The 26184-nt window shown below is 40.0% G+C and overlaps 1 protein-coding gene across 8 annotated transcripts in view; it reads right to left on the bottom strand.

Annotated features, from left to right (window-relative positions):
• mpripa (myosin phosphatase Rho interacting protein a) overlaps positions 1–22994 on the bottom strand; it is a 61890-nt gene extending 38896 nt beyond the window's left edge. For all 8 annotated transcript variants that reach the window (XR_014772145.1, XM_084740079.1, XM_084740077.1 and 5 more), the window contains exons 1-3: positions 22175–22994; positions 19364–19441; positions 15102–15167 (exon numbers count right to left, since the gene is read on the bottom strand). Coding sequence is in view for 7 of the 8 variants with exons in the window: in XM_084740079.1 (XP_084596205.1) it covers positions 15102–15167; positions 19364–19441; positions 22175–22294 (264 nt within the window). In the remaining variant the exon portion in view is untranslated. The remainder of the gene's footprint in view (positions 1–15101; positions 15168–19363; positions 19442–22174) is intronic.
• Between the last annotated feature and the right edge of the window lie 3190 nt (positions 22995–26184).

A 26184-nucleotide genomic window follows, 5' to 3' on the forward strand; every position in this document is an offset into this window, starting at 1 on the left:
TCTTTTCCACTCCAGGGTAGACTAAATCAAAGAATGTGTGTGGGTATCAAAATAATGTATCTTGGGTATCTAATTCTACTGTATGCAGCACTGAAAAGTCAAGCTGTATAGCAGTAGCATGGTGTTTATGTAATGTATATAACAATAATAAATGAATAATCGCAAGAGACAGACATGGTGTGAGAAATCAGTCAGTCTATGTCTGGGTGGTGACAGAGTAGATGTGCCGGCTGCAGAAACAGGTGCTACGATCGAGTTGTGTCATGTTGCCTTGGCTGTTCAGACTCAGACTGTCTAAGGTGAATTATTGTGAGTGTGTGTGGTTTCCCAGACTTGTAACATTTTCCTCTCTTTGCTATCCAACACCCCCTAATATCCATCAAAGCTGCTTCTTTTCCTCTCCTATTTCTTTACTTGTTGTTTTCTTTCCTCCTCATTTGTGATGAGTGATGCCTCAGTTACGTCTGCTTGCTCCACTTATCAGCTCAGTTTTTACCTTCCACTCTAGATTGTATAGGCTAGTCAGTGCTAAGTAGGGCTGAGCAATACATCAAATTAATCTGATTTACTGAATATGTAAAGTATCAAAATAAATCACAAAAAGGTTACTTTTGGCCAGAAAGTAAGGTAGATGATAGCTGGGTAAATTAGCTGTCTTGAGTCACAACAGTCTCCTAAACTCTGATGTGAACAGTTACACTATAGAGCTGTGAAGTGGGAAGGTCTGCAAACGGAAGCGTTTTTCAAAAATCTGTATTCCCATTTCATTTTTATTTGCCTTTACTCACTTGGTCATTATATCCACATTACTGATGATTACTGGTGAAAAATCACACTGTGTGAAAATATTGTGTGAAAGCACCAATAGTCATCCCTACAATATTGTTCCAATATCAATATGGTAAGTTAGGGATATCTGATTTTGTCCATACTGCCCAACCCTATCTAGATAGTTAACTTCCACTTCAAAGTTTTTCTGCTATACCTGTGAGGATATTTTTATGCTGATCCAAGCTGTAGAAGACCTCTAAACTTGAGTCATGTAACGTTGCCTATGGGAGAAAATGAAGTATGGGAGTTTTATTTTCGGAAACAGAGGCACCCGAAATAGCTCATCCCACTTTGCAACTGTACACGTGCACCTGCTACAGTTTACTGCACTGTTGTGACTCCAGGTGGTGTTTGTGTTTGTTGACAAGGCATTATCTCTGGTTACGAGAGGTGATGCCACAGGAATCAACAAAACAGTGTGCAGATTCTATTTCGTTCAGTCTGTCCCTGCAGACGGGTGGCTAATGTTAGCTAGCCAGCTGTCCGCAGATATCAGGCTAATGTGTTATCGAAACACAAACAGCAGGGGCAGATGAATTAGTGCACAACTTCTCTGTAGCATCTGCGCTAAAAATGATTATTGAAGTGGATGTTGCTGTTGTTGCTCTGAAAATGTTTTATGCATGTTTAAATATTAACTTTTATACTACACTTATTATAATCATGATGAGTCCCTAAGCTTGAAATAAGTCAAGATGTTATTTATTGGCTATATCACCCAGCTCTAATTACTGCATGTGGAAGGTAAACACATTTTTGCTATTTGCCATCTTTCAGTTAGATGCTGTGAAACATTTCAGATTTGTTACACATATCAGGGTTCCTTGGTGTGTGGTGTTTAATGCACAAATGCATGTCACACTAATAACATTCAGGCCCTAACTAAAACCAATATAAATTCATTGCAACTTCTCCTCTTCAAAAGCCAGTAATGATTAAAACTGGATGCCCTACATATTGAACTGGTTTTGATTTGCAACACCACTATTAACCAGAGTTGTTCTCCATGTATCTTAATGATCTCTCAAATAAAGTACCACTCACTCACTGACTTCTACAGCAGTAAATTCTAGAATTGCAGTGGTTGGATCAGCTTTTTGTCTCCACTGCAAAAAAAAAAAAAACAGTTGCTCCAAGATCACAATGTGCCCCAAAACAGCAGTGTCTGGACTACTGCAGCGCCCGATATGGTGCTCTGACACAGCACTCTGGAAAGTAGGCCAAGGTGAATAGACACCCATTAAATGCTGTGGCTATTGTAAAGTCACAGGGTCCCCAATGAAAACTACTCTTATCAAAATACAAGCACACATAAATATCATTCACTTCTTTAACACAATTAAGAACAAGTTTCTGCAACTCAGTCAACGCTATACAGAAATTACATAAGACCTGCAGTCAGGCTTCGACTACCTCTTTGATAATGACTGCAGATCTGCCAAAGCCTTGCTAAGTCAACGCAAATTAGCCCATCAGGCAGAAGGGAAGGGAAAATGGGGGAGGGATAGGAAAATGTTCCTTTGGGAATTCAGCTAATACCTCGGTTTTGGAGCTAGCTGTTTTTCCACAGGGCTGAAGAGCAGCTTCCTACAGGCCCAGGTCTGCTGGTTGGCAGTTAACCTTCCCAAAACAGTGCTGACAGCAGATAGCTTTGGAGGCTTAGAGACAATTTATCAAGTAGGCAAAATTTATATCCAGATTTATTTATGTGTTTGGAGATTTGTTAACACATAACATTTCAAAACTAGCACCAATACAATGCCTAAAAAATACTTTTTACGAATGTGCTAAATCACTTCAAAAAAATAAATCAAACTTCTTGAAAGTATAAGATGTTGTGTCAACACAAAACAGCAAAACAGGGACTTTTCATTAATATAACACAGCATGTAATTAACAAATTTATGGTTAAACAAGACAATATCTAAACAATATTTACCAAGACTATGAATATGATCAAGCACTGGTACATGACAGTTTAATATTCAGTCTTACATTCAATATTTGATGAGGACTAGGGATGTCACAATTTCAATATCAAATTGAAAGTTTCAATAACTGAAATCAGAGCCAGAATAACTGATTCTACCAGTATTTTCTTTTCTCTTCAACCCTACGTACTTGTGGCATTAGGGGTGGGATAAATAATTGACTCTTCTCCCTTTAAAGATTATGAATCGATAAGGAAAAGTCAATAATCCAATAATAATAAACCAAATCCTTAACTCTACGATGGCCCGTAACAATTTTGTAAAACCGGTCGTACATCATGGCTGAACCAACTGGATGATGAAACAAAACAAACGTGTGCATTCTGTGTATGTTCTAGGCTACTTCTTGAGCTTTGGTGAGGATGGCTGAGCGTGATCAACTGCAGATAGATACAATCTGACTGGCACCCCACGGCTTAAATGCTTAAAATCTTACTGTGTCAAGATGCATTGATAATTGTTTTATAGTTGCATTGTAGACTTCTGTATCAGAGTCAAATCAAATTACAAGGTGGCAAGAGATTTCCACCCCAATGAGGCACCCTTCGCATGTCAGAAGAAAGAAAAATAACAGTTAAAAAAAACAACACAGCATTGCTGTTCACACTTGATACCATCATTTGTTTTTCAGTTAGTTGTGACTTCTGTTGACAACTGGAGTTACCAGATGTCTTGCCCATTTCATCATCTTTGTGTTTTATATATTATTACATATCTGTTTTCTGTTTTTTTCATGCCGTTGTTAATATTTCAAAGGACTGCAGTTTACTTAAGCGGAGAGGGCATTTTTTGTTGCTTTCTCTTTAAAGCTGAGAAAAAGCACAGAGGAGAGAGCACTAAGCTGATTAGGTGCTGAGGCTGGAGGTAGGCCAGTCCATGGCTGCTTGAAATGGGAATTTTGGGCCAGGTCCTGAGGAAGCTGGAGTGGGTTATTAAAGAGCAAGTGGCTCACCCAACAACAATTAGCAGCAAGCCAACATACTCAAGTTGCAGGTTATGTGGATTTTACAAGAAAGATGTGCAGATGAAATAAGCCCAGAAATGGTAGTGAGAGCTTCAACTGGAAATTGAGGAGCAATTTTCACCTGCATATCAAATATTTTTATCTAAATATGTCTACCATGACTTCTATGATACCCTTGCTTTTCTATTCACGTGAATCATCCCCCAACCCAAAGCCAAGGCTGCACTTTCTTTTTCTAAAAATATCTCAGCTGCAAAGCTGACCTTAACAGGTGGCTGGATTGGCAGGTTGCCGAGTTGAGGTGAAAGATTAAAGGTCATCCAGCACACCTGCACCTGTTGCACCTCTGAAAGACATTCAACTGCAGCTGTGGCTGATGCAGGCCACCACAAGGCAGCAGTCTATTAGCCACCCAGTCCTGGGTTAGTTTACAACTGGACTGCATCCAAGTGAGACGTCTTACTGTAGTGATGTAACTAATAAACTCTGTCCTCTATCTCCACAACCTGAAAACCACACAGAGTTATAGCTTAAGAACGGGAAGTGTGTAGGAAAATCTTAATTTACATGACAAATATTACGTCAATATACTGGTGTACTACAGTGGTGTGTATCTTTGGGTTATTCACAATAGAGTTTTCATGCTCTGAATTGGAAATGCTTCTCGGTGTCCCTAGACCCCCACCATTACACGTCCAGACACCTAACCACCTACCCCACTGTTTTATTAGTGCCTGTCTCAGAGCTAGCTAACCCCTCACCCTGATGCTTTAAATGAAACCTTTTGTCAGTGTCCTGCTCTAGTGTTTAGAACAAACTGAGCGAGCAGTCCGTCAGGCCGTGTTTGGCTTTATAGACAAGGAAGGGTTTGGGGGGAGAGAAGTTACACAATACTGCTGGCTGCTCTCTCCAACACAAATGATTTATTGGCCAGTGAGAACTGGAATGAAAGACAGAGATACGAGAGAGTGGCAGAATAAGAGAAAGTGAGGAGGTAAAAGGAAGGGAAAGTGAATCGAGACTGAGTAATGGGAAAGTAAAAGTGAGGACCATGCAAGGGAGAGTGGACACTGGTTTAGCCAAAGCCTCCTGGAGCCGGCCTTTCTCTGGATAATGAATAGCTGGAAATCATTAAAAAGAAGAAGAAAATGAAGGAGGGTACAAAGAGAAGGATGGTAAAAAGACATCCTGAAAAAAGAGCCTTTTAAGGACGCCTCACCATGGCGCAACAGTGGACCGCCATCAAGCATTTGGCTCAATCCAAGATGGCAATCATATTCACCGAGAAACAATCAAATGAGTCCAAGTTCACCATCAAGTAGAAGCCCACAGCAACAGAAAACTGATACCTTATGAGAAACCATTTGCTATGAGCAATATAGTACTGTTTTACTCAAGGTGCTGATAGACCTAGTGCCCTGTGTTAAATGATCCTGTCCACAGGTTCATGCAACAGTGAGCACTAATATAATAATAGACCAGAGGGTTGAACAGAAGGACTGTCTCACTTGCTTACAGCCTACATTAGCTGAAGCTTAAGTAGAGCCTCAACCAGAGGCCATGTGAAAAAGTTTAATTTTGATTTGTTAAGAGAAGACAAAAGCCTACTTATCGAGGTGAGATGTTTTCCAAAGTGCCTTGGATTTTGGTCTGACTTGCACCAATTTGTCTATGCATTTCCAGGTCAATACATGTCAAAAGGAGCACTTTCTGCTCATCCAATCAAAGTGGAACAGCTTAGTCCCCCTTTCTGTGTGTTCTGAGTGTGCATACTGGAGAACAATGCTGTTTTATTGACTGTAATTTGAATTTAATAAGTGTAATTTGACAGCCATTATTTTTAGACTCATTAAGCCTTTTGGCTCTGGAACACACACCCACACAACAAATGGGGAAAGCGAGTCGGTGAGGGGGAGGTCAGTGAGAAAGCATGAAAATGTCTCTCTGTCCTTCACATTTGATCCTTGAGAGCTTAGAACAAGCACAAAACCACAATTAAGTTTAGCTTCAACTCAGCTGGGATCATGTTTCCTGGCAGCCATCCCTGTGTGTATGTACACTAATGAAAGTAACAGCTTTAAATTACACTTTTAAACACAATGAAAGTGACCAGTGGTGCCATGTAGAATAGTGGCTCATACTCAGGCCAGGCACAGGAGTTTAATGTTAAAAGATTTGGCCTTGAGCCAGACAGTTACTGTACTTCTGACTATGAAAGAATTCAAAGAGTGAACAAGTGGAGGAGATAAGATTTTTATCTTAAGCCACATCCGGGATGATGTGATGACTAAAGCCAAGGCAAAACTAAAGAGCACAGATAACAGGACATTGGAAAGCCAGGCGAAAAGGCCAGCAGAGAGCCAGACTGGTCATTTATCAAGTGAAAATACTACCTGACCCATCTTACATGAGACCTTTCAGTGTATTCAGCTTAATCATACTAATAATAATAGTGAACCAAAGCCTCCTCAGAAAGCAAAGCACTCAGTTGAAAGGAGGACACCAAGGCCCTTGGTTAGTGATCAATATGAGCTGGTGGATACGACCCTCTGCCTAAGCAGGGATGTATACTCACTTCACAGACTACCAAATTGCCTCTGGTCTGATTTGTCTTGAAGTTTGTTGTGTCAGGTCGATCATCTCTCATGGGATCAAACTGAGAGTCAGGAGGACTCCTTGGCTTGGATCTGACAGGGAGATTTAGGCCGAAATACACTGTGCTTGGTCAGGGTAGAAGACCTTGCCAAGTTGCCTTGACAGATAGGATGAACAACTAAATATAGTCCTGTCTTAAGTTAGAAGGCTGCAAATGATAAGTCACCATGTTATCTAATGATACAAAGACACTTCCAACTCATTACAGTGCCTGTTTTCCTGATAAAACTTTACAAGAAAGTAGTGGGTGTGGTGCCGTATCTTTAAAACCTGTGCTCCCACGAAATGACATGTTCACACTGGATCTTGTGCTTATGAGGTGGCCTCATGCGTCACTGTACAGAGAATCAGCCCAGAGAACAGCCTAAAAAGCATTGTCAATCATTTTATTTCCAACGCACTGCAGTCCTTGTCACTGCCAAATCCTTTGGTGACCTGAGAAGGGTGTAACCTGCCACCCTGGTAGGCCCCAGGAGGGTGCAACCCTCTCTCCTCAATCTGTCTTGCAATCCTACCTCTTAAACTTTTGTATTCTTATATAGTTTTAATGTATGCTAGGAAAAATACGCAAATAATGAACTTCAGAGTCACTTAGAACATGAGTTTGCTCGACCAAAAATTTTTTCAAGAACTGTGTTCATAGATGAGAAAGGCTACTGAAGGTTCCCAATTTGTCGCTGCATTTTTGACTCTTGGTTGGTCATGGTACCTGCACAGCAGTTGCTAAAACTGGCAGTGATAATGCCTGGCGCCGAAGTTCAATATGTTCAGTTTCTCTTGACCAACAGCAGACATGGCACTGACAAAGGCAGAGTGCAAAGGGAATTGAAAATTCCGAACTGGGATAAAACTGTGATAAAAGTCTACAAAAAGTTCCCATTTCTGTCAAATGAAAATAAAAACAACGGACACTATATTGGGTGCCTGTTTTGAGATGTGGTGTTGCCATTAGTTTGAGTGCCAATTACAGTGTTGTAGACCCTGATGATTACAAGCTGTATGAATGGCTGTTCCCATGGTTTTGTGGCTTTGTGCAATGCGAACAGTGACCCCACTGTAATCCATGGCTGTTTACATTCCAGCAGATCAGTTCCTACTGGAACCATGGGGAAGGAAGGGCAGGGGTTAAAGAAGACTCTCACGCACCATATCTCTACAAAACCAACACACGCCTCACCCAGGACCCACACTTAGTAAACAATCCACAAAGACCCAATATGGAAGGCTTACACCGGATGAGCTGTGACCAATATGTCATTTGTTCTTTACACCTTTCCTTATAAATCATCTGCATCTCTTCCCAATTTGACTTCCAATTCTAAACCATCTTGTATTGTAACACAAACTTCATACTCCAACCAGTCTTTACTTCCCTCTAAACTCTGTTTCCCATGGCTTGCTGTGAGTGCAAGACTGGAGCTCCCCCTATAAGTATCCCTAATTTGATGGGGTGGGGTGGTCAGCCTCCACTTATTCCCTGCATAGAGTGCCTGAAGGCAACAACACAGCTTAGGAGCCCTGCCCACTCATCCATCCCCCGGAAAGCTCTCCTCATTCCCAAACCAACACAAGACAAAAGCTCCTCAAAATTGGTTAAAAATAGCCCTCAATTTCATGTTTCAAAGGGCTAGAAAAGGGAGAGAGTTTATGCATGTTTCAGCATGTCAAAAGGTCTTACAAGTCTGAGGGCAAACACTTGCTGAGGTTGTATATGCTCATGTCTGAATGGTTCAGGATAGAGGCAGCAGAATGGTGTGCCTCAAGTTAAAAGAATGCACAAATATGTGGGAAATGGAAGGAAGTTTGTCAGAACTCTCTCGGTTCTTGGACAGTGCTATGGGGCAGGGGTCCACTATTTGAATTCCAGTAAACACAGGAAATTAATTGAGCTACGATGAAATGAGAATGACTTCAGCAACTGAAACATCATGAGAACATCATGTTCTCCTTGGAATAACAAGGGATATGGCTGTGAAACAGACAGTCAACTGCAGTCAATACAGTCTAAAGGCAGATACAATTTAAGCGTCTCTGAAATGGCCTTTTGTGTAATGCAACTCAATAGGTAGCCTCATTCTATTTGCTGGTTTACTGTGCTTGTTCAGTCTAAACTAAAATACGTAAGGAGGCAAGCATGAAAAACATAGTATCTTTTTCAAGAACCTGCACAGGACACCAAATAAGTAAGGAAATACTGTACACAATCCACAATCAACAGTTAAGAGTTTCAATGCAAAAGCCTTCTTTAAGTTCTGTTGAAACGGCTAGTAGAGTGCTTATTACTTATGCATATTATGTGTTTCCTGTAAAAGACAGGCAGCTAGGGAGGGACTTGTCATGGACACTGATTGGTGTTTACAGTAGCTAACAGCACTGAATGTGTGTTACACCCCCCTAAAATGCAGCTATTAGCTGACTGTTTCTGGACTGAGAGCTCCCAAAGAACAGGAGTGGGACCAAAAACCACCTCTGAGACCAATGGAGGACAGTTTGATGACAGGGAATACAGTCCCGAGGTGGTTTTCTTGCCAGGTTTGGCTCCTGAAACCCAGGGGCTGGGTCATAGCTAACTGCTAACGTCTGTTCAGTTGATTAATTAAGTTACTTAAGCAATAAGTAAAGCCATCTTTCCATCAAGAAACTCCGTAATTAACCTCAGTACTGTATTCCGTTTGTCTTAGAGGCTGTGTTCGGTCCTGGTCCACCCATATTCACTGTGAGGCGGTTGAGCCTGGTCCATCAGGAAAGCTCTGTAATTAAATCACCAAGAGTCAAAGCTGAGCAGCTAGTTATAAGTTGGATGGATGTATTCCGTTATATCCCCACATAAATGAGAAAGTGTTTAACTGGACAAAATTTAGCGTATGCCTCCACGTGCAGGATGAGTCATCAACATTTTTTAATCTTTTTCTAGGGAATAACAAATACCATCAAGAATACCAACAAAACATTACAGCCTGATACTGGCGTATAGGTGATGTATAGCACAACGCATATGTGATACCGTGACTTCATGTGAACTTTAATCTAAGGATGTAAAAAAAACAAACTGGGACTGTGATTCAGCATGAGCTCAGAGACCACAACAGAGACTAAGACATTGCAAACAAAAAAAATATTCAGCTTAGATCACATGATGAGGGGTGTGTCTGTGTCTGTGTGTGTGTGTGTGTCTGTAAGAATAGGTTAGAATTAGGTCAACACAAGGTTAAGAGGAGCTAGGTGTTGTGTGGGGTATTTAGGACTGCATAGCGAAGCAGTGATTATAGTGTAGGTGTTGATCATTTTAACTTGTACTGATGTCATCAAAGTGGCTTTGTGGAGCTGGAGAGTTCTTTACACCCACATAACTGCCCTCACCACATGGTGATAATGGATTTTTTGTGTGCATGTGTGTTTCTCACATCACTTAAACAACTTGAACAACTTAATCACACAGTTTCTATGGGTGGCCTCTGTTCATGTTGCTTATTTTCTTTTTCTTCACCTCTAACTGATTGGACCACTTTCTATCTGCAGTGTTAAGTCAGTTTAAAACTCAGGTTTCTCCAGCCATACAACACCTGTTCCTGACATGGCCTCTGCAGTCAAGCACCCTCGGTACCAGGTGCATTCACTCACACACACGCAGAAACGTGGAGCTCAGCACAAACTATGAGGCTATCCAATCCAGCCTTGCACATTTGTTTCAATGCTGTGTCTGATGTTTTTTTCTCCAACTACTGTAGAAAGGCTTGCTCACCATATGACTGAGCCTAGAGACAGCTTCAGCCCACACACTCGTGCTCTGCTTCCAGAGTGCTCTGTCCTGTATCCATACAGTCAGGACAGGACAGAGACAGCCAGGGTTCTCCACAAAACAGAGAATAACTGTCCCATGTTACACATGCCATGGTCAACTGTTGCTGGACAAAGGGACAAAACATGTTGCCTTGGCAACGCTCCCCTGAAATAACTGCGTTGGGTTGCTCTGGGAAAATCTAGCTTGTGCATTCAGCAAATACTGGAGACTGCATTGACTGTGAATGTGTCTTATTTCCATATTTACAGCCAACAAACTGTACTGTGCTAAAACACGGTTTATTAGCTTAAACACAACTTATTTCACTGGGTTTCTACAAGTTACAACAAATTGAACTGAAGACTTTTTAAGACCCCTTTCAGACCATTGCAATTGTAATTTAAGAACCATTTCACACCCATACAGGCAAAAAAGTACATGCACAGTTTGGATTAATGTTTATTGCTTCCCAAAAACACATTTAAAAGCAAGACGGAAATTAAATAAGTCTGTATGAAAGTAATCTCAATTTATTATTCCTATCAAAATTGTATTCAAGACATTTTAAAGCCCAAGATTTAGATTATTGGATTTAAGACTGTTACGGGACCTGCAGAAAACCCGATTTCAATTTTCTTCTTTGGTAATCTACGTCAAGACCAATCCTGTACTAACACATTAGCCTTGCATGGCAGCACATGTTCTATGCAGGCCAACATATTCAGCTATTCACCTTCTCCATCCTTCCAGTCAGAACACATTTTCTCTTTATCTTGCTCTTACTGCAGCTATATTTTCTTCTTTCTACCACTTGTCTCTTGCACATAATGGTTCTTCAAAGCCACCACTGCTCTTAGCAGAAAATGATGGCAGTGGTGTGCAGTGTTGGGTGTTCACCGTAGGTGGGCAACCCCACATCGATGGCTCTCCCAGGCCTTTGCTAACCCATTCCTTTCCCCCAGAGCCGTGCCACATCCTGAAGGTTGGGACCGCAGCCCATCTGGGTTTGGTTAGAGCCAAAGACACAAGAGCCATAAAACTAGGCCGAGAGGAAAACAGAGGGGCACCTCCTCATCTACAACCCCAACCAGTGCTCTCAGATGGGGGCTCTGATGTGGTCTGGAGCAACGTTATACTGGCGAAAGCTGGCAGTCTTTAGATTTGACCTGATGTCATTCACAACACATTTAAACTAATCTCAATGTCAGTTTCCCACTTGTATTTAATGTAGATTGTAGCCAACTGAAGCATGTTGCACTAGGGGTGGAACAGTATACAAAATTCACAGGTCAGTATGTACCTTAGACTGAGTATGGTCACATATCCACAGAGATACACACTCCTATAGCATTAATTATTGCTTTGGTCAGACTCTGCAGAGAGTGACTGCCTGAATACTGTGCAGAGAAGAATTTGCATTCCACTCTGTTTTATCACATTCCACTGATTGACACATTTGGGTGATGCCATCATAAATGATGTGTTTGAAGAGTTTTCACAGACAAGCCCAACTTCAGTTGAACAATGTCTGCACACAGTTTGACACTAATCCTCTTCCAATTTTCATTGTAACTAAGCTGAAGCAGCGACATAACATGAGCTTGACTAACCAGCTTAAGCCAACTAGCATGCTGCAGTTGATACACAACAACTGGTGCTCTGTCAAAACTTCCTGGGTAAAACTCACGCTCTAGAATTTCTATTCCACGTGCACGTGTAGTAAATAGATGACTTTTACAGGAAGTTGTATACCTATCTGAAAATCCTGGAGCGAACAGTTTGGGACATATACATGCAAAGGTCCACCCCTAATTTGTACTGAATATTTTAACTGTATGTAATAGGTATGTCACAATTTCCAAATTAAATTGAAAATCTGTTGAAATGCACAAAATTGAACACATTTTTTTTTCCTCTCCACCCTCGCCTACTTGCAGCATCTGGCACGTCGGAAAACAACACCTCGAAGATGACGCAGCACAGCAATATAAATGACAGTGACAGAATCAATGATTTGTTGACTCTTACAAATCAAGACCCAATAGCTTTGGCTTAACAAAATCTTAGGCATCAGTACTTAAAAGAAGTTTAAATCAAAAAATCTAATTGACTTGAAACCTTGTAACTGAACAGTGGATTTGGAAAATCGTAACCAACCTAGTATGTAATATGCATATAATATTGTATGGTGCAATCAAGTTCAGATTATAATTTTGGCATAACATAAATCACAAAAATGAAACATTGCAATAATGGCAAAGCTGAGACCACGTTAGAAAAAAAAAAGTAGTAAACAACTTAGCCTTGATCACTGGCAAGAATTAAACCAAGTCACACACTCAAACTCCTCTGGTGTTATTCATTATTTCAGCTTTAAACACGGCCCTGATGTTAGTCCAAATATTAATTTTATCTCACAGTCCAAAAAGAGTGCCAGATATGGCAATTAGCCAAGTTGTACAGCTGATTATTCAACACAAAACAATTATTCTAATGCACTTGGTGCAACAAATAGCTTCTATATTTAGTGTCACTTGATATTTCCAGCTCCAGACTCTTGCTACCCCCCTCATCTTTTGATCCTGCATTCAGAGGGGAGATGAAAAGATGAAGAGTGACATCCAGAGAGACCGATGAATGGAAGGAGGACATCCGCCTCTTTCCATTGTCCCTTGCAGTAAACACCTCATCTGTCCCTCTTCTGGTGTCATCATTCTCCACCAATGCCTCACATACACAATTTATTGGCTCCAGTTTGAAGAAGACATCAAGGACGGCACAGTATTTTTTTTACTGTGTTTGGTAAAATAAAATTCTCGGTTAAAAAAAACAAAAACAAAGGACTTGCCATTGAACATCATATTTCTATCAGGGGAATAAAATGACCCCAAAGGGTACAGCAAAGAAAATAAATCTACACAGCATCATGGGTCCTGCTGCTTCTATTACATAAACCCTCTCAGCATCTCTCTGCTCTGCCAGAGAATGCCACGTACAGTATGAAAGGGGTCAAAAGCAACAAAGCAAGTGCTGTTTCAACTACTTCTTCTTTCACCTCATTTCAAAGCACATCCCACGTTTAGAAAAAACTGTTGAGCGCTGCTTTGGGTCAATCAATATTCAGCGAGGGCACATGCTGCAGTATAATGCAGTCATAACAGAACAGATAACTATATAGTATTCAAACAAGTGACCCACAAAAACATGACCTCAAAACGAAAGATAATCAGTCTACGTATTAATTTTATAATTATGGTATAAATATTCAATTACTGACACCAATAAAGATAACTACAGACATTAGCCTTTCTGGCACTGAGTTGGTTTTTCTAGTTTTTCTTTCAGAACAGGATGTCACCATGGGGCTCTTGCATAATAAGTGTGTTAGCCAGTTAAACAAACACACACGCAGCTTGGCACATGACTTTTAGCATCAACACCATGTGATGTCACTTCATCCCTTTTGACACCACTGTGCTAGTTGGCTTAGTGTTTAACACGTTCAACAAATACTCTGTTGTGTGCAAGAGAGTAGTGGCGTTAACAGTGTGGTAGTGGGCCCAAAAAAAACACCCCCCAGCTATTCTTTGGACAAACAACAAAATACCACTTACAACATAATAATTCATCCTTAACTACCAAACTTTTCCATTGTTTAATGTCTATAAATGAGTTATTTTCCTTTTTTATGCAACATAGCCATGTGAAATGGAATGGAAAGGAACAGCAATAAAAACCAGCCTTTCAGCTGGAGTCAAAATTAAATATCTATCCACTTAACTGTCATGGGACTGATTATATAGGAAATCAATCAACAGTGAAAGCTACTGTAAATGATCAAATACAGGGTTTGACTGTACCTCTTAGTTCAACATGCTACGAAAACGGTACGCAGTACTCGCCGCTGGCTAGCGTATACATCTGGACTACTGTGCATGGGTTTACTAAGTATACTTAAACTGCAGTCCTTACAGAAGAACCTGAAGAACCAGAAACATAAAACTTTGGGAGTGAATGGAAATAGAAGTTTAAGTTGCTAGAATAAAACACACCTAAAGGAACACTGCGTTATGTGTCACCAGTTTCCTCAACCAGCCGAGGAGTCCAGCAAGATTTTCATTGGAAACAATGTCTTCAGGACACACCACATCAAACGTCATGGGAAAAGTGGACAACACAACTGTCACAGTTAAGGAAGGTTGTCTTAAGTTGCATTAAATTGCCTTTCCTGTATTGTTTTTACATTTGGGTCACTAAAAATGTACTTAGGCCACCAAATTTGGGGGCTTGTCAGCCTGTGTGGCCAGTGCTTGTAAGTATTATCACTATTATGGATCCCTGAAATAGTCAGAGCCAGTCTTTTTTTTGAGACGTGCTTTTACCTTCAATACAATTTGTGGTCTGTTCCTGTTTCTGTGTTAAGTTTCTATTCCTGTTGTGTGCTGGTAATGCAAACTCAACACTTCCTCCCGCAGCTTCACATTAACACTTCCAGGAGTTAAAGAGGCATAATCACTCATCTTTTACTGATAGATATGGTGCTGAGTTTCATTAACAGCCAGTTAACACAAAGGCAGAAAAATGCTGGGGTAACAGTTCTACATTTAGTGGGTAAAAACTGTTCAGACAGAATGATCAATAGAAGGGTAAGTGGGATGTATGGCATTACTATGTCAAATGTGCCAAATAAGGTTGTGTAAATGGACAGTGTATACAGATATATAGTATTTTTATTTGCTCAAACAGACCACGCCACAAGCTAGATTGACACAAGGCCATTATTCAAATATCAGCCTTTATTTTCAAATTTATTACATTTAGAATATTTACTTAGAGCAAACAAAAACCAGCATGTGACAAGAGGAAAGCTTTCACTCACCATTTCGTCCAGAGCATAGCGAAGTAAGCCATGCTCGTAAAGGATGAAGAACCTCCTTTGCCATTTCTGCATAAATAAACAAAAACAAAAAAAAAGAAATTCTTGAATTACTGACATGGTCATATGATAGGTATCAGGATCAAATCCAGCAGTAACCCACACCAGCAGTTTATTAAGGATGAAGCAACATGTGAAAATGTGCAAATATTTAGCACAGGGTTTGAAAGCTGTTATGTATTTGTTAAACTGCCAATTTTACCCTGGCATTTTAACAAATACTGTTAGAAGTATGGGCGGATTTCTATAAAGCCAGAAATTCTTTATTGGATCTGTAAATGTTCCAATTAAAATCCTGAACCTTACATGATATATATGTCAGGGTGTAGTGTACTACTTGGCCACAACAATGGTACACACACACACACACACACACACACACACACACACACACACACAGTAAATACACAAGGGGAAGCACGCCTTTGGGAAACAGTTGTCATGCAGTTGTCAGTTCTTGGCAGACTTTCAGCATCTCAAGTTTGCAGAAAAATATTTTATTTATCAGTTCAAAAATCAATCATCAGTTTGTTTTTCTTCATAACTGTATTGGGTAAACAAGACAACAGACAGAACGCCTGTTGTTTCTTTGTTTTTTTAATGTCCCAGCTAAATGTGGGTGTAGTGACAACAAAAGCTGCATAGGTGAACCCTTTTATAGCAGTACACAATATTACACTTCTGATAACACTAACCATGTCTGTCTTACAGGGACATATACATGCATTCATATATATTGGGATTTCACAGTTTCAACAGCAAAAATCAATTAAAATAAGATTCCAGTTTTATTTATCATAATCAATGGAAAGGATCTGTGACTCTCCCAGTATTTATTTATACATATCACAGTATGTATTTATTATTTTTCTCTCAACACCCCCGATTCTTGTGTGCGTCACACACGTCTGAAGGAAAACAACAACACTTAAGTGATGACACAGCGTAGCTTATTGGTAATGTTAGTTTGCAGCTGCACTTTTCACTGCCAGAGTCGGAGATGTATCCAATTTACCCCTCATAAGTCCCACCTATTTTGGCTCTGTGCTCCAATACCAGTTGAACAAACTTGGTTACTCTGTCAAATTCCTCCTTACCTGTAAAAACAACATAAGGTCACATCTTATTTTAGCTAATGTTAGTACAACGCCAGCTAACTATCTACATAATGATTGATGTAGATTAGCTAATTAGCTAATTTACCGTGTGAATATATGTGTCTTTTTACAGGTCCTCCAGACACATCTCTTATTCATCTTCAAAATGTAGTTTTCTTTTCAACATACACGAGCTGAGCACATAGCATATGTAAGTACAGGAAACAGGAGAGGAGAACGTTGACCAAGATAACAAGCTTGCTCAACTGTAATTGGAATAAGAAGGGGTGGGACTTATGAAGGGTCAATCCTTTGATTTACCCTTGCTGTCCATTGTCACTATGGTTATCCAGCCGCTGGCTCATTGTTTCCACTTAACATTTATCTGTGATAAATAGTGTTTCACCCTATTATTATTATATGCTTATCAAGCCACATTAGAGTTGACCTGACTTAACTACTTCTTATAACCTGAAGCACTTTTCTGCTAACGGCAGCAACCTGCTGGCACTGGGAATTTGAAATAAGAATTTGAAATTTTAAAGAACATCTGCACAGCATAAAACCAATGATCTGTTGATGTTTACAAATCAAGACTCAATAGTCTAACAGTGGAATAACCGTAAGTGTTAAAAAAAAAAGAAAATCTTATTAAAATATAATAAATGCACACAATCTTTAACTGATGTCTAGCAGTATCATGCCAAATACACAAAGCACAATGTTAATGGATCCCAGCATACTGAGGAGGATAAAGCCTATTTTATGTCTGAAACTACAAGGTCAGATTGAACACATAATGGCATCCTTTTAACTCTCGTTAAAAAGGCATTTCTGCCAATATTTGTGCAACTGATATGGTGACAGTTTCCATTGATCTCCTTCCTCATTGGCTTGACGAGCTCTTCACAGCCCTCTTCCTTTCTTAATGCACCGTTTTGTCTCAGTGTTAAATATCCTGGGCTCCAATTCCAACTGAGCCCAATCCATGAAATATTGATATTGGTGCTTTGTAACCTACAGTAAAAGACATTGGGAGGTCTCAACAGGGGGTCAGAGAAGCTCCACAGGTGATGTTAAAGGGACATTTCAGTCTTATCCAATAAAAGAGGCCATTAAAAAAGTGATAGACACGTGGCGTAGAGGCAGTTTCTCAAGATCAATTCTGCAGAGTTGTTGATAGACAGGGTATAGAGCCACAGATCCACAACCTGTCGGACTAAAGTGGTCCTAAAACATGACTCATCCAACATGTCAGCTCTTTCCCTCTGTTATTAGCTCACTGGTCAGTCAAAACCTGACCAACCAGCTCACCTCAGCACTGTGCACAGGCCAGCAATTATACCCCCACAGCGGAAAGCTGATTTTAAGAATAGGCAGAACACATCAGTGATTATGTCAAAGCAGCAGCAGACTGTTGACAGTAGTTTGAGTTGAAGGATCCAGAGGTGCTTTTCCCCAAAACCCATATGGAAGCCATCAGTGTGGCTGTGAGAACTGGGACTTTTCCTTCTCCTCCCCCACATTCTCTTGACTCCTTCTTTGGGATGCACCACCACATTATAATCTGGGAGCTGATAAAGGAAACGGTGGGACAGAGCAAGGCTCCCATTACATGATGCTAGGGGGAGCAGGATTCATGAAATAAAAGTCAATATCAGGCTGATTATTGCCTTTTCTTCTGATAGAGGGCCAAGCCTCCCACAGGAAGCTGCTGAATCCATGAAACAGCGACAGGAGCCACAACAATAAGACCTCCTGTTTGTCAGATGTCAAATGAGGGCCAGAATGGATAACAAAATTAATGGAATGGTTATACAAGCCAACTGCCTTTTTTCAACTTAGCCAGCACCATTGGAGCTGCCCTAATATACTAAAACAGACCTGGAATTTCATCAGTTTCATCATTTTAGGTCTTTGGTGTTGTTATGTTTTTGAGAGCACAAAGGATAAATGGCAGGGCAGCAAGACTATCAAATGAAACAATGATTTTAAATCCATGGAAATAAAGAATTTGTTAAAGCACAGCACAGGTACACCTAAAATCAATTAGAGGTTAGTCTTAGTGTGATATACAAGTTAGTCTCTCAGAATAATAAGAAACTTTCTCAAAATAGTCACTCATGACAATGGCGGTAATGGGCTTTCATAGAGAGAGAGAGAGAGAGAGAGAGCACATGGCCAGCAGTGCAATGAAAGTACAGACGTTTCACAGAGAAGACAAGCATATATAACACAGATCTAGCTGATTTCCACTGTTAACAGAGACTCCAGTCTGCAATGTAAATCACAGAATTGCAGAGTCATGGTCAGAGAAAGTTTGTATCACGTCAATCCTAATCCTAATCCAAATCTACATGCCCAATCAGAATCTCCACAAAAGATGCTCATGTCTGAAAACCGTAATGACAGGAAAGAGGCAGAGGAGAAAACTGCTAAATCAGCTTGGCCAGTGTGGGTGGAACATCAAGGTCACTATGGCCACCAGGCATATATTTTTTTTTTTTTCAGGCCAAGCTGACAGGGCACGGCCACCATAGATATCGTGGCCACCATGAAATTTCTGCACAGTACTAAACTTAATGCATCTCACACTAAAAGCTGTTTATAACAAAATCCTAAGCAGAGCAACAACAATAAGTTGATCAAAGGAAAGTTAGTTGCCATGTATTTTGATGATTTATGTGTCAAATAAAATTTCAAACATTTACTGGCTCCGGCTTCTTAAATTATAAGGATTTGCTGCTCTTTTTTGTCAGTCTTTGGGTTTGAACTGTTGGTTTGACAAAAAAAAAACATTCTGAAGACATCACTTTTGATTGTGGGAAATTGTGATGACATTTTATACACTAAATGAACTGGCAGATTAACTGATGATGAATATAATCCTTAGTTGCAGCTCTAATACTAATTACTGCACATCTTGGCATGAGCAGAAGCTACAGTCAATGGGTCAAATAAAGTTGCTCCCTTTAGGGTTACCATTTTGTTTTCATGAAACTCCAGCAAAAGTCTCTTCTTCAAAAGGAAGTTAAAAAGACGCGAAAACGAAAAAATATTCCCTATTCTGTATATAATCAGATTCAAGTCAGCAAAGGAATCACTTACCCGTGATCTGTGTAAGGGATTGTCAAAATTTGTTCCCTCTGGTGCCAACAGCAACCATCCTCCATATATGGGTTTTGCCTGGTGAGGAGAAAACACAATTACAGTGTTGAAAGCAAACAGTAAAACAGGCACATCAGCATATTGATCAGCAGTGCAGTTCAATTATGCATATTTTAATCTACTGCAGATATAACTGGAGGCTAGTCCCAAGTTTAGGCTACAAATGGTGACCCATTATCAAACAGTATGTGGCAGTGACACACACGCTTTTTAGTTTAACTCCAGAAAGGTGTGTATTAGTCACTAGCTGCTTTGAGTTGACTGCAGGCTACATTCTCCGGCTGGCTGTATCCCAGAGCACCATGCTGTCCTGGAAAAAAAAGAAAGGCTAACACACATGATTTTCCCTCTGATCCTCTAAGTGGGTGGACTGGTGGGTGGAGGGGGCAGCGAGAGGCAGAGGTTAGAAAGAAAAACAGTGGATGAGAAACAGGAGAGAGAGCGCAGAGCCTGGGAGCTTTAGTGGCTACAGATTTGCAATTCAAACTTGAGAAATGCAAGTTGGCCTGGCAGTCTGTCTTAAATAGTTCTGGTACGAATTTGAACAGTAGCCATACTAGTAGTCAGCATTTGTTTGCTGAGCCAAAGAAGTCCTGCATATCCACTGCAGGGTTGTGCGCACAGGAGCACAAATTTCACTAAATATATTTACACTGAAATCTCACCTACACCTAAAGAGCTTAACAAATTAAGTGCCTTACGTAATTCAACTGCACTCCCAAGTCTATGGAACAGTAGTCTGCAAATCAAGTCGGAAAAGCTCTGACATTTACAGTGGTCTGGCACCTCTGGGTCCCTCTATCAGTGGTTTTGATTACAGTCATAACTTCATGTAAAGCCAAGAATAATCCAGCATAAAATCCTCTTTCGCTTTGATTACAGGAGGTGCAGCACATTTCTCAGCTCAGTGACTCTGTAAACAAAATGACATAACAGGAATTTTCAATCATAAGCCCGTAACCATAACCTTGGATAGGCAAGAGTTTGTGCAGACTTGCAGGAGAGAAACATCCAACTTTTGAAAGACAACCTGAGAGGCGACAGCGCACAGGAACAGCACCTTGCAGATGTTATTTGATAATGGGAGTGCAGGAAAAGGGCAGTACAGTAAGTGTTGAAAGAATCACATTAATGCTGGGACACTAGCTTCCTCCTTGCCTGTGAAAAATGAGTCTAAATCACAAGGAGGAACACTGAGACTGAGAGTAGTTTAGAAAAACGTCCCATCTCTCCTCACATGACCTGACAGCAGCCCGAACGGCAATCCTCCTGAGAGAGGGAAATAAACGAGATGAATCTAGGTCATTTTTTACCCTTCAGTAGTTCAACGCAGTCATTTGAGCGTATTCGCGTGTGTTCATTTCAAAACAGCCCCTGACCTCTTTTTGCCCCCCATCATAAATGACTATGTGATACCTTGATGACTGCGTCAGTCTTTGAGTGGCAGTTAGTGGGGCAGCAAAAGGAATGACAAAAGTTCTTCAGTATCTTCTTGAAGTAGGACTTTTAGACAGTGAACAACATGACCAGGCTGTCCTGGGCCTTCTGACAGCAGATGATAACCTTTAACTGGGTGCAGTCATGAAAGGATAAGGTTGATAGCCAATGGGTGAGAAATTCCACTGACAAATGACCCCAAGACTATTTCCATTCCCACAGAGAAGCCATTGGTCATGACAGGGGAAAATACGTACAAAGTTAGTCCTCACCCAACCACGCTGAAGACAACGCCAACTGATCCCTGTCAGTCACAGAAGCGTCATTCATATAAACTGTCAACCTGGACAAAGGTGATTCTTAACCTGTCCCGTTAAACAGCTTACCAAAAGGACTGATCACGATACAGGCCAACCGAGTTCAGTGTGACCTGATGCCACCATTCACTGCTTGCCAATATCAAAAACACAGTCCAGCAGGGACTGTTAGTGGAAAGTCTTCACTGATGGTGCATACATAAATGGAAAACAACTAGTGCTGCAAAAACTAATCGATTAGTTGTCAGCTATTAATTAAAAACCAACTATCTTGAAAACTGATTACCTGATTTAGGATAATTAAAAAGAAAAAGTTAAAAATTGTCTGATTCCAGCTGCTTAAATGTGTGTATTTTCCGGTTTCTTTACTCTTCTGTGACAGTCAACTGAATATGTTTAGATATGAGACCACTGAGGACATCTTTCACTATTTTCTGACATTTTATGCACAAAGCAACTAATTGGTTAATCTAGAAGAAATTGTGAACATTGATGAACAATAAAAATAACTTAGTTGCAGCCTTAAAACAATGTGATTTTGACAGCCTCCCACTCTTCCATCATAAGTGCCTGCAGGAGTGAACATGATGGCTACTTTGGGAATAAAGGAGACAACAGTGTGGCACAACAATTAGGCAAAATGCCAAAAGGATGGGACATTAGCAACTTTTAAAACAAAATTTCATAGAAATGGGTGTAACCTAAATGACTCAATAAAAGCAGGTGTCAGGAGGCTACTGTGCTGGAAGGCACAGAGCAGGGTGGAGGCCTATATCTGCATGAATTAAGGTCAATCTGCGCCCTTGGGCTAGAAAATAATTGTGTCCAATTAACTTAACCTTTGCACTTCATGCTCTATTGACACATGACAACCCGACTGAAACGAGCACATCAGAAGGAAACATAAAAACAGGCTTCCTCTTTCACATTTAAATTGATTTCATAAACAATATCACAAGTATGACGTATCCAATGTTTTAAAAAAACACTCATTCACCTGATTTAAGTCTTCATCGTTCAGCAGATGTGATTCTCTGGGCTTGAAGCAGTTCTGGCATTTACTTTTGTTGAAAATGTTGGCTTGAAATTTCCGACAAGGATTGTCTTTGAATGACATGGTTGTGGTGGGAAAAGGCGACACTTGATGAGGGGGGGAAAAAATGTCCAAGAACTCAAACGTAACTGCTCAATTCTCGCAGACAAACGTGCTGGAGTCAAGTTGCTGATGGTGAAATATAACAGCACAACTTTCTAGAACAAACCCTCGAGAAGAAAGAAGCGTCAAAAGAAAGGTACTACAGCGCGTTATTCACCTGTCCTGGGTTACCTGAGGCGGTGAATAACCTCTCGTTAGGTGATATCTATCACAGTCATCTTGCTAACTTTTCTCTCTGTGTAAAAGCTAACTAAGAAGTTGTCAGGTAAAAAGTCGTCGACAGCGCAGACAGGTGTGCGCGGTCTTTTCCTTAATTACGTCCTCCACCGAGGCGTCGAAGTCTCACAGGTGACATTCCGGGCCTGGAGCTCTCTGCAAAGGTCCCGTCAGCCTCCATCGGCCGAGGGAGGGAGTCCACTTTGCCCCCTCTGTCTCTGTCTTTCTATCTAACAAGTGACACCGCACTCATCGCCGTTAAACGTGTTAAACGCTTCTTAACGTCTCCGTTCAAGGCCGAACACCGTTATCCAACTTTAAAAACGCCATCGACTCGGCTGTCACGCCGTTATGTCCATCGTGTCGGGTCCCGTCCGTCGTAGCACCCGTCTGGTTGGCACTGATACGCAGTCTGCGGTGGATGTTTTCGTGAAAATCCTCGCTGCTTGGGCCGCACATCCAGTCGTTGGGGAGGTGGGGAGGGGCTGAGGCGAGAGTGAGCGGTGAGTGACGGCGAGCTCGACCAATCAGATTTCTCGACACGCCCACAAACGAGCCCCTTGTCTTTAAGTGACCAATAAGAAGCCTCGGAAATCTCCACTACTTTCGCTCAAGCTAGGTGGGCTTTAAAGAGCCCATGATAGCAAAAACTAACATCTATGTGGAACAGTTATGTTGTTAATAAACGCCTGAGCTAATATTTTTCATTTCAGGCTGAAAGGACCGACTCTGAGATACATTGTGTTTTTAGTAGAGGATATTTCTTTGGCTGATAATTTTGTTTTTTTTCATCTGGTGTGCTAATCTTCAAAATCCACAACAACAGGATAGGGAAGAAAAGATGAAAATATTTTTTTAAATTGTTACAACATTTCTAATTCCCTCCTTCCCCCCCTACACTGAACAGCAGACTGCTAAACAGTCAAACTGTCCATAAGACTCGTATCAGCTGAACATGATTAAAACTAGTTGATGCTTTCTTTTGAAAAGGTAAGTCATAAGATAACACCTTGATTATTTGACCATTAATGAAATATGTGCATGCACAAGTCTAAAGCTGGGGTGGGCAATACCACAAAATTTGGTTTCAGTTTGATACCAAGTAATACCAGGGCCATGATCAGCAATAACATCAAAGGAGCAGAATATGTCTACTATTCTACTTCTGAATATATTACCACCAAATAATTTGCCCAGCATGAGGCATTTCACTGTTACTAATCTGTTAATTACTTAATTACATGCATGCTTAATCACAAAACTGTTTTTAAATGAACAAATGTTCATTTTGTGAATGATCACTTTGCACATGCACACAAAAGCTGCAGAGATGAATACATTGTGGCATAAGAAGAATGTTCAGAATATCATTTAACCTGTGATGGATCCATATTTTCTGTGTACATCTTAGTATTTATATTAAAATAGAGACTATCTAATGGTATAGAATGCACTGAGTACTACACAGAAATGTTCCTTTATGACCTACCTTTGAAATGCCAAATGAATGAGGGTAGGCTATCAAAAGCTACACTACAGCAGTTTCATCATCTCATCTGTTATGTGTGTATTACTCATAACATGACTCATAACAGTGTGACATAGTATTATTGGAAGAGTATCTTCAATAGACTTTAAAAACTTAATATATTTGGTAACAGATGAGTGAAAAACAGAAACAAAGCATTAATGTAAAGCATTTTGTGATGATTTAATTTGCTTACATTATCTTATCTGTCTTGTTATTGGTATGAAAGGTTACAAAGGAAGCTTGAGGGTATTTTTACACTACTACTGTCACTACTATTATTGCTACTACTGCATGACATCTGGATAGATACAAGTAAAGAAAAACGATGTCTCAAATAGCCTGCTCAAAAAAGCTTAAAGCTTAAACAAAGCCTGGCAAATGTTAATTTTAAACATGGAAAGCAATCCTGAAGTGGTGTTTTGATTCCAGGCTCCAGAGCACCATCTGTTGGTCTTAAATTTCCAATGAGTGGGTGCAAGACGGGGTTAAGTTTAGAGATAGAACAGGAAAAAAAAACAAAAAAAGGAAAGGAAAAAAAACACGTTGTACATATGTGCCAGAGCCAAATCAAATGGAATGACTTATGGATAGCAGGTGAAGTTAAGTCAGGGAATTTTGCAGTTCTTCCACCATGCAGCTGTTTTTACGAGAGTTGTGAGTGTTGTTCAGTTTTGTGATGTAATGAAAATGTTCTCATGCTTTGCAGTGTGCTGGCACACAACCTGTAGTCTTAACTCTTAAAATAACAGTAAAAAATCTGATTACCACATTTATTTAATAACACTAAGCAGCCTATCTTATTACACTATTAACATGCACTCATGGAAATGTAGCAAGGTGTTATTAAGATCCATGGAAAATATTTATACTGTAGCAGTTGAAAGAATCACTAATGTTCTTTGGTTGTCCTCTTGCTTGAGTTCTTCTGTAAAGCAGTACATCTTAAGCTGGGCTGACCTGCCTCTTGATTTTGACAGGAAGGCAGGGAAGTCAGGTAGTAATTAAGATTTCGGCTTCTTTATCTTTGCTGATTCTGACTTGATCTGCGTGCTGGGGAAGTGCACACTGTATAGAGAGAGTAGTAATCATGAAGGTATCTTTGCACAGTATAGAAAACTAAAGTCTTTTCTTTTAAGTTTCATTCTTATTGATGATCTGGACTGTAGGATTCTCCTGGGAGATGCACCAAGAAATGAAATTATGCAGAAAAACAAAAATAAAACTCATCATGCAAACACAGCCTTGTTCATTCCATCAATAAAAAGACATTAATTTACTCAACTTGTAAGAAGTGCAAGATTTTATTTAGGGCGCTTGAGGTGGTGTGCTGTGACAGCAGTGTCAAGGTAATATATACAGTGATGTTCATCACAGCTAAGTCAGGAAAAAAAAACAAAAAACAAACAAAACAAAACAAAAACAAGTGTCAAATAATCTTAATTATTACTTAAACAGTCCAATAATTTCAGTGATTATTCAGTGACATAAAAATACAGCTCTCAAAAACATCTCTTTTCAGTTTTGTGCCTAAACATTTGTGCCTCCAGGAGACAACAAAGCGAGTAACAACTGAGTAACAAAAATATAACAGAATATTGTAGCAACACTGACAAAATGGGTGAAATGCATCCAGTTTTTGAGGGTTTCATTTAATATATTGTACATGTTGGCAACAGGTTATATACACTAAATGAAGCTGGCTTGAAATCCTCCAACCTGTTTTAACATTTTCTTATGATTCATATTTTAACCTAACCTTACACACCCTGTAGTTGCCATGTGCTGATATTTTAAGAATAAATATTTGAAAAAAGTGTTAGTGCTCCTCAAAACTGTTGCCACTTATCATCATTCAAGGTTTTGCACAGCATCCCTAAATGACACTGTAAAAAAAAAAAGAAAAGAAAAGTTGAAAAAACTTTAAAATGTAAAGCAACCAACTTCAAAGCCTTTTTGAGTTTACTCAAAAAAGGACTAATTTGTTGTGTCAACTTAGATCAAGAAATTCACTTAACATGCAATCTTAAGTTTGTCAGATTTAACATTACAATTCAGATCTACTTATGTACTTAAGATAACTTAAATCTACATGAGTATTTTTTGA

This window comes from Lutjanus erythropterus, chromosome 17 (genome assembly GCF_056507025.1).
Source record: "Lutjanus erythropterus isolate fLutEry1 chromosome 17, fLutEry1.hap2, whole genome shotgun sequence".
NCBI classification, from domain to species: Eukaryota; Metazoa; Chordata; class Actinopteri; order Lutjaniformes; family Lutjanidae; genus Lutjanus; species Lutjanus erythropterus.